This window comes from Corticium candelabrum, chromosome 18 (assembly GCF_963422355.1).
Source record: "Corticium candelabrum chromosome 18, ooCorCand1.1, whole genome shotgun sequence".
NCBI classification, from domain to species: Eukaryota; Metazoa; Porifera; class Homoscleromorpha; order Homosclerophorida; family Plakinidae; genus Corticium; species Corticium candelabrum.
The window spans coordinates 3,027,158-3,036,625 of record NC_085102.1 but is presented as its reverse complement, the minus strand read 5'-3'; the positions used below and the strand labels follow the sequence as shown (position 1 = coordinate 3,036,625).

At 43.7% G+C, this 9,468-nt stretch overlaps 1 protein-coding gene across 1 annotated transcript; it reads right to left on the bottom strand.

Annotated features, from left to right (window-relative positions):
- Positions 1-1,527: 1,527 nt before the first annotated feature.
- Positions 1,528-3,852, bottom strand: LOC134193661 (zinc finger protein 862-like). Its single transcript, XM_062662502.1, has one exon. It carries the CDS (start codon positions 3,850-3,852, stop codon positions 1,528-1,530), a length of 2,325 nt encoding a protein of 774 aa, XP_062518486.1.
- Positions 3,853-9,468: the final 5,616 nt, after the last annotated feature.

Here is a 9,468-nt window from a genome sequence, read left to right as displayed (position 1 = left end):
GTTGCACAACAATCTACCGATAACAGTGCGTTCATCGGCTATCGCTACCAACATAGCACAAGCCACTGTCGAAAGAGAAGGTTGTGAATTTGGCACATATGTCAGTTGATGCGTGCTTCCTAGGCGTGTTGAGTTACTGCTCTAAATCCGTGCAGGCAGCTGCAGTTTGTAGAGTCGTGCTCTTCGCGCTCTCTCTGGTCTGGAAACTCGAGGCTGCAGCGTGTGTGTGTGTGTGTGTGTGTGTGTGTGTGTGTGTGTGTGTGTGTGTGTGTGTGTGTGTGTGTGTGTGTGTGTGTGTGTGTGTGTGTACATGTGTGTGTGTGTGTGTGTGTGTGTGTGTGTGTGTGTGTGTGTGTGTGTGTGTGTGTGTGTGTGTGAGTGTGTGTGTGTGTGTGTGTGTGTGTGTGTGTGTGTGTGTGTGTGTGTGTGTGTACATGTTTGCGTGGGTTTCCTTAATAACCGGCCACGTCTTTTTTCCATTTACAACCGAAATCGGTGCAAACACTCGGCACGTAAAGGGAAGGTTTGTGTAAATAAAATTCAAAAAAAAATTGCATAGAGTTCTTCTCGAGGGATCGACCCCGCGTAAAATTTCTCAACGAATCAAACGCTACACATTCCAGTTCATTCTAACACACTGCCATACCAGTCCTGTACCTGTCGTCGTCTTTCGCAAAGCTTCGAGCAATCGAAGATTTCTTGCTGATTGAAGCTACTCTTCTAGAGCGCGTTCGTGTCTCTCCGATTGCATTTGCACAGAATCCAACCTACACGTTTTAGGCACCAGACGGTTCACGTGTAGTGTGTCGATTTTGAGCGCGAAGAGAAAGATTTGACATGCAGGACAAGTATCATTGCCCGTACGAAGGACGGTGCATGTAACTAGTTTACTATTCTTAGTATTGTAATTTTTCCATGTTCAAATTACACCATTCCCAAGGTAGATGCATCACCTGCAAGTAAGTTTGCATGCAATTCAATTCTAAGACAAACTCTAAAATGCATAATTTACTAATACTAATAATGTATACGTTTCTTGCAATACAATTTTTTCCTTCGCCCAAAAGTTTGGAAGTCTAGTCGCAACATGTATAATTGAAGAGACGTTCTTAGAAATTCGTGTATTTTGAAGAAGTCAAGAAGAACTATAATAATATAGGTTGGCAAGTAAACTAAAACAACAGGAATCAAGGGCATCTATAGTTGCCAGAAGGACTTAGAGATGGGATACTAGCTTTGATTCAAAAGAAACTGCCATTACCACTTGATTTGTACGTCATTTCTGTAGAAAATAGATGTATGAAAACCAGACCAGTTTTACGTAACAAGCAAATTAGAATTAAAAGCAAGTTGGTAGGTTGATACTTTACCAGGGTTCTGCCGTGGTTTTTTCTTGTATGGGTCATGAGCGATGGGGGTTGGGGGGCGAGGCCCCCGAAAAAATTTTTTGGGGCGTGGTTTTTACGGATAAATTTTGACTCCATTTTTCACATTTATTTCAACAATCCAAACGCTTATCGACATGCTTTATTTTACCGAAAGTCTGCGATTCTTCTTTAGAGCCCACAGTTTCGCAGCATCTTTCACGGAAAAATTTTCCAAAGAAGGACCGTTTACGGCAATACTTAGCAGTGCGTCCAGGGTTCTTTCGCTCATTCGATTTCGTATATCCGTTTTTATCAAGTTTAGTTGAGAGAAAGTGCGCTCAACACTGGCTGTGTGCATCGGAATAACTCTGCAAATGCATGCTATTGATGAAAGCTTGGGAAACATTCTTTTGGTTGATAAGTCACCGCATAGATCGTCCAGAACTTCTTTGCAAGTGTATGACGCCGATTCTCTCCTATTTATCGCTAGACGCTCCTTGTAGCTTGACCATTCCTCAAGGCTTTCCTCAACAAATTCGTCTACGTCAGAAGGATGAAAATGAGTGAAGAGCTTTTCTATTTCACCGTTGCCGTACTCGGCAAACTCTTCTCCAGAATCAGGCAATGGCAACGCATCCGGATTGAAGACGGTAAAGGACGTCATTACTCCTTGATCTTCAAATCTTTTTTCGATGTTAGAGAGCAGGCTGGAGAGATAAGGTGTTTTGATGTTATTTGTGAAAGTCATTTCATTGTCATTCGGGTCACGTGTAATAACGATCCCCGATGACTTCAGTTTCTCCAAAAATTCCGGCAATTGGCGAAGATGCATACCGTCGACAGTTTTTAGTCGCTTAAGAGCCTCCTTCGTCAACAAAAGCGCTCCTGGAATACTGCTATAATCGCAGTGTTCATGTTGAAATATTTTTGAGAGGCGCGAAACGTGCGGCAAAGCATCGCACATTAAGAGCATGGTCGTTATAAACTTGTGCTTTGTTATCATTGCGTTAATGCCCAAAGCTCTAGCGTCGTGTCTCTCCTGCGCCTCTCGCTGGAGACTGACGCTGACAGATGCAAAGCAGGCTTTAAGACGGCTGACACTTCGCTCGATGCTCAGCCATCTTGTTGCGCAAGGTGCAACCATTTTTCCCTTTTCATGAAGCAGCGCCTGGATTGCTTCCAACCCTGCCGTCCTAACGGCACTATTGTCAAAGAAATCAAAAATTTGACGAAGAATATTGTCAAATGCTTTGACGTATGGCACTGCCTTTGATGCCTGAGTTGATGCAAGATTCAGTCGGTGTGCCGCACAGTGGACTCCAACAGCAGTAGGAACCGTGCGTTTTAGCCTAGCAACTACACCGTTTCTGCAACCAACCATTGTCGATGCACCGTCTGTTCCAATTCCTCTAAGTCTTCTACGGTCTACGCCCGAAACCTCAATAAACTCTTCGATGCGACGTGTAATAGTTTCTGCTCCTGCTCTAATGCAGCTATTCCCGCCTGCAGCAGCGCTCTCAACTTCGGGTTGCAATAAGTCCACTACTTTTAAGAAAGTGCATTTGAGTTCTCCTGTAGCATTATCAATGTAGCGACCGTGAATTGCCAGCTGCTCTTGCGTAGTGCAATCCGTCGTCTCGTCAAACATTAAAGCAAAATGCTCAGAATCTTTCAATTCGTCGAGAGATCTTTTTTCAAGGAGCTCAGATATGACGTAAAGCATCTCTTGTATCGATTTATGACTGGTGTAGATAGCATTTCTAGCTACTCTAATCTTGCTTTTAATTTCTACTCCCAACCACGAAGCCAGATCTAGGATCGGTTCAAAATTGGTAGTGTGAGCCAAACGCCGCTTAGCAATGAAATAGAGACAACCAATTGCTTGCTCGATTCCTTGAGCAGGAACAACAGGATGGATAGCAGACGCAACGTTTGGCTTGGAAGCGAGACGCTCCAACCTCACACACGTGATATGTGACTCGCATTCTTCGTGTCTAATTATACTTTCAAGCCGCAATCGCGTACAGGGCTTCTTTAGCCATGATTCGTGCTTGAATGGCCGAGCTCCAGAGCAGTGCTTCTGGCAAATATTACACGTCATACCCCTTGTAGAACGATCGTACTTAAGCCAGCTTCTCCCCGTCAGCCACTCAATTCGAAATCGGGACGATCGCTTCGAATTCGAACTCTTAGAAGTAGGATGACTCGAAGTAGACGCCGCTACTTGAATCGCATTCTCGGCGTCGTCGTCGTCGTCTATAAGCTCGCTGTCCGTGTCGTTATCGTCGTCGATAAGCTCACCGTCTTCGTCGTTATCGTCGTTGATAGGGTCGCCGCAGAACTGCGACGAGCCTTCGTCGTCGTTGGATTCTTGATCAGAGACCAAACGAACTTGGGAGATTTGAGGCTGTTTTTCGTCTTCACTTTCAGAAGAATCCGATTCCTCGATTCGAGATCGCTTTCGATAGTATCGCAGGAGAGACATGAGTGAAAGAAGAAGCTCCGCAAAAATCACGTGAACAAGCAGGAGAGAATCACGTGATGTGGCAAAAGATTCCCGTACACGACCTCCATGAGAAATGTGTACGCTCTGCGACAGCCGCCTCGATTTAAATAAGGTAGCGTGCTCTCTGTACGCTTATGTGTTGCCTGTATGCTCGCGGCAATTTTATTCATATGGGTAAAAAAGCAGCTCATATGGGTTCAAAAATGGGGAGTATGGGTCGATTTGCCCCATACCGCCCCATGTGGGCAGAACCCTGCTTTACACAGGAAAACCCTGATCTATACCTTTCTAGTACGCTTACTCTTTGTGTATTTTCTAAAATGTGACAGTTTGCAAAGTTGCATTACGATATACTTAACTAGAGGATTAGTAATTTAAATAATCAATGTTGTACGAGCCAGGTAAACCTACCCATAATTTGCACTGTTAGATAACGAGACCGTAAATCAACTTTAGATAAAACATTTTAGAGTTACATACGAGGAATGACAGAGGCGGCTATATATACTGACTCGAGTCTATCCAATGCTGCTGTCGCCATAAAAAACTTGCCTCAGGGACATGGACTTCGTCGAGCTAAAGTAGACCTTGCAAGGGTGTTTCAGGTGCACGTTTATAGCTAATTTGTTTAACTCGGATGGTCCGGAGCTTAAGTTTTGCGCCCTCAACAGCAAAATAGACGATGAAGTGACTCTTCTGTTATTCATTCTATTGCTTGAAGACAAAAGGAAGCTCAAGCTCGACAAAGGCGAACGTATAGGTAAGAGTTAAAGTGGGTACTACTACGTGCATGCAGCCATTTTACTAGACCAATCATGTAGTTACAATGTTGACTGTCTAATTAATTAATTAAATGGTAATTGTAGTGAATACGGGTGCTGATAGACATAAGGAAGACTTGGGTTTTGCCGCGCTTGGATAGTCTAGCTTGGTAATAGTAAGCTTGCCCTTTTGTTGTGTGGATTTGATTTGTTGTATATATAAAGCTCAAATTGTCTGTCTGTCTGTGTGTGTGTGTATGTGTGTTCGCGTTTGGCGGCCGCGTCTTTTGTCCGTTCGCAACCGAAATCGGCACGCACACTCGGCACGCACAGAGAAAGGTTTGCGTAAAAAATAAAAAAATATTGCACCGGGTCCCCTCTAGAGGGGTCAACCCACGCGTAAAATTTCTCGACGACGCAAACGCTACACATTGCAGTTCATTCGAACACACGCCCGCACCAGTTCCGTGTAGACTGTATGCATCGTCGTCCTTCGCAAAGCTTCGAGCAATCGAATATCTCTTGCCGACGAAACTTACTCTTCTATCGCTTTCGTTTCTCTTCAAATTCCCATTGCATTTGCACCGAATCCAACCTACACATTTTCTGCAGCAAGCGCTACACGGGGAGTGTGTCGATTTCTATCGAAACAAGCGCGAAGAGCAAGATTCGAATTCATTCAGCACATCCGGGACCTCGCAGCAAAGATTGCACGTGACGTGTCCACAGACCTATCTTTACACTACAGTATCTCGCCCGTACGAAGGACGGGCCATGTATATATATATATATATATATATATATATATATATATATATATATATATATATATATATATATATATATACACACACACACCCTGGTTGCGTCTGTCGCGTGTATTTTGAGTTTGTTGTCTGTCGAGAAGGAGCAAAGAAGAGGAGGAAAATCAAGAGCCCGGCCAGCTCATGTCGGCTGTGTCCGCCGTGATGATTTGCGTTAGTCCTTGTCCTGTTGCGGGGCCTCTTTTGAGAGAATGGACGTTTTATTGTTCTCGTTCTTGTTTGCTTTGAATGTTTCATCGTTACTCTGTTTTGTTTGGAAACTGTCACCAATCTTGATCAATGCACCCTTTCTGTCTCCTTACTTTCAAATCACATCTGCAATATCTACTTATTTCGGTACGGCTGTGGTTTTGTCGTCTGTTGTCTCTGTCAGTTGTCTGATTACGTCTTACTCATTGTTACAAACGTTATGAGGTGCTCTTCTTTCTCACTGGGTCTATACTGCTTTGTTATCAAGCCACAGGCTTGAAAGCAGTTTGCACTATCTACCGATATTGTACGGCGGTGGTTTTGTCGTCTGTTGTCTCTATCAGTCGTCTGGTTTTGTCCCACGCTTTGTTAGATTTGTTGTGATCACTTTTTCTCTCTCTTTGGGTGTACTGCCTCGTTCATCTGCGTCAGTGTCGTCCATTTTGTCACTCTGGGATTACAGGCATCAGAGAATTCTGCACTTCCTGCCTTGTTTGTCTTTTTTGCGGTGGTTTTGTTGTCTGTTGTCCTCTCTTCAGTTTTCTGATTGCATCCTTCAACCTGATCGCCCTTGTTTTCTCAATCATTGTGTATTGCTTACCTGTGATCACAGGTATCAGAGCAGTCTGCACTTTCTACCATTCCTGGTACGGCGGTGGTTTTGTTGTCTGTGGTTTTCTCTTTATTTTTCTGATCGTATCCTTTTGCCTACTTTAACTTATCATCTCAATCGTTGTGGATTCTTTACCTGTCTATCTTTCCAACAAAATCTACTACTTCTATCTTCAGGAGATCACCGGTATCAGACCAGTTTGCACTTTTCACTACCTCTTTTGGTACATCGGTGATTTTGTAGTCTGTTGATCTTCTTTCACCTGACTGATAACTCATTGATCTCAAGCACTAAAGCAGTCTGCATTGTCTACAATTACTGGTACGACGGTGGCTTTCTTGTGTGTTATCAAACTGTCAGCTTTCATGTTTTTGTGTACTTTCAACTCGTCTTCGTGGCCTTGGTATTTGGACGTGCAGAAATATATGATAGCAGTTTCCAACATTGAAGGAACAAGGCAGAGAGTTATTTGGAGTCTCCTTAAGTTAGCAAACCGTACTCGTTAGTTCTCAATACAATAAAAGGGTAATATGGCGCAAAAATGTTTAATTATTAATTAATTATAATTATTTAAGTAATTAATTAACTAGTTAAACATAACAGTAGGTTGACCTGTTAAATATGTTTAGGGTATTCTATTATTTTGATCTCCATAAGGGTGAGATCAGTAACTCCATGGACTGTACTGGCTAGTCTCGCGTAGCCAGACCCCTTTCCGCCGCGTCCTCCCCGGCGAAATGGGGTCTGGTGTACGGCCTTTGATGTCGCTGTGTGCCGCGTAGCCAGAAATCGGCTATCTAAAGACCGGATTTAGTTTCTTAAACGCTTCACTAAAGATGAGACTGGTATGCACGCAATGCAATCCTATCTCAATAGCTTCTCTTGTTTCGTAGAGAACAGCTAGAGTCGTTGCTGTTTGTGAAATCTGCATGTTTACAGCAGCGATTAAACGCGGCCGTGGGAACGTTGACGTCGACAGGCTTCGATTTCATGCAACCATGATCGACGTCGTACGATCTAGCGTTGTGCTCTCGTGTCACAACGGAGACTGAATGCGAACGTACTGCATGGATGCGAACGTACTCAGTGCTGTTTGCTGTTTTTTGACGTCTAAAGCGACCGCATACAGTCCGGAGTGAGCGATATCTGGAAGGGCTTGGAGTTGCATGACGTCATCGAAACAAGATGAGTCGTCTTTCTGTGTTTGGGTAATCATTTCATGTGTTTTGTGCATTGTTTTGGTGAACACATACAGTAGCAACCAGGAAGAGACCAAATCGTTTAATCGCTGCTGTAGACATGCAGATTTCACAAACAGCAACGACTCTAGCTGTTCTCTACGAAACAAGAGAAGCTATTGAGATAGGATTGCATTGCGTGCATACCAGTCTCATCTTTAGTGAAGCGTTTAAGAGACTAAATCCGGTCTTTAGATAGCCGATTTCTGGCTACGCGGCACACAGCGACATCAAAGGCCGTACACCAGACCCCATTTCGCCGGGGAGGACGCGGCGGAAAGGGGTCTGGCTACGCGAGACTATGTACTGGCTACACCTCGAGATTCATCGCTAACGCGCGTGCTGCAACAGGGTTGGCTCTTGATGACAACGCACAAGTACTCTACTGAACTAAATTTTTATTAAATCATATAACATTGAAAAAAAAGAAGTACGCGAATTAACTGTCAGTGATAGAAAATCCTACTTGAGCAAGCCATTTGGATTAACTGTTTTGGGCAATTACTTGTTCTTTACCGCCTGGTGGAAACAATGCATTGGTCGCGTTTCCAAACACGGAGGTGACGTCAGCGCAGTTTCCTGCGACAGAAATTCGAAGCTGCACGGCATCTCTTGAGTTCGTTCAGACTGCAGTCGTCCAAATGGTATTTAGTGTTGTATCATAAGCCGTTCAAAAGATACTGTGTATATAAACAGACAGACAGACAGACACACGGACAGACAGACAGACAGACAGACAGACAGACAGACAGACAGAGAGACAGACAGACAGGCAGGCAGACATATATAGATAGCAGTATAGTTGTAGTGGCCGCATAGAGCCTGCTTAAACTCACCTTCTCTTCATTAGCCTGTAGTAGTGTTCATGTTTGAAATATATGAGGATTGACAGACAGAAAGACAAACAGACAGACAGACAAACAGAAAGACAGAAAGACAGATAGACATACAGGCAAGCATGCAGGCAGGCAAATTATTTTATTAAGATACAGAATCTCTACACACTAGAATGCATGATATTTCTAGGCTCGACACTAGACCTTCCTTTGCTTCCGGTGGTCCTTCCGCGCGAGGATAGCAACGGGGAGGTATCACGTGATGTTGCCTCGACGGAAGGCCTAGTAACTCTTTCTGTCATTAACTTAAGCAACTTAACTAATTATGTTATTAGGAAAGTCCACCCTTTGTTGGTTTGTTTCATATTGGTAATAACTTGCAAAACGAGATCAGGTGTGTTTTCGGGTATACCGTCATAGCAAAAGAATTGGAACGGGAAAGGCGCAAAATGCAGTCAGCAACTACGCCTTTGCGATGTTGGTTACTGTTTAGTTAGCGTAGAGAAACGAGTGCAAAGTAAGACTGTACGGCCATGTCGCGCGCAAAACGTTCTAACAACTCAATTTTGAGTTTTCCCTAATTTCCTACGCCTGTGGTATACTAAATTTACATGGTCTAGAGAAACATCTAAGACATACTAAAAACGTCCTGCGCGTTTAGCTATGAATATTAGTTGAATGTTGGATATCTTTGACTTTGTTTAATTAAGGACTATTGGTTGGGTGCGCGCATTAACATCGAGAAATGATGTCATACACTGTGGGACACGTGAGGAAGATCAACTGTGAGTAGATGTTTGCCTACTGAACTATACAAGCTACCGTGACATACGCTATAAAGTCACCTCGCGTTTAGAAGTTATTTAAAGTTTTTGTATTAAATGTCAGCAGTCAGCCGTTGGATCATATACTTGTATACCCGTTCTGTTCATGAGTAGAGCATGCGCAGGCATACGTCCCTCTCATGGCTGCTGCAACATGTGGCTTTGACGTCGTGTTTGTAGAACCGCTCACTGACAGGATGACATGCCCTATCTGTCATCTAGCATTTAGAGAACCAACTCTAACTAGATGTGGCCACAACTTTTGCACCAGCTGCTTGACGCAATGTCTACAACAGTCTGCTTCTTGTTC

Bases quoted from the DNA above. Each gene is read 5' to 3' on its own strand.
- LOC134193661 (XM_062662502.1), bottom strand. From the start codon at position 3,852: ATGTCTCTCCTGCGATACTATCGAAAGCGATCTCGAATCGAGGAATCG.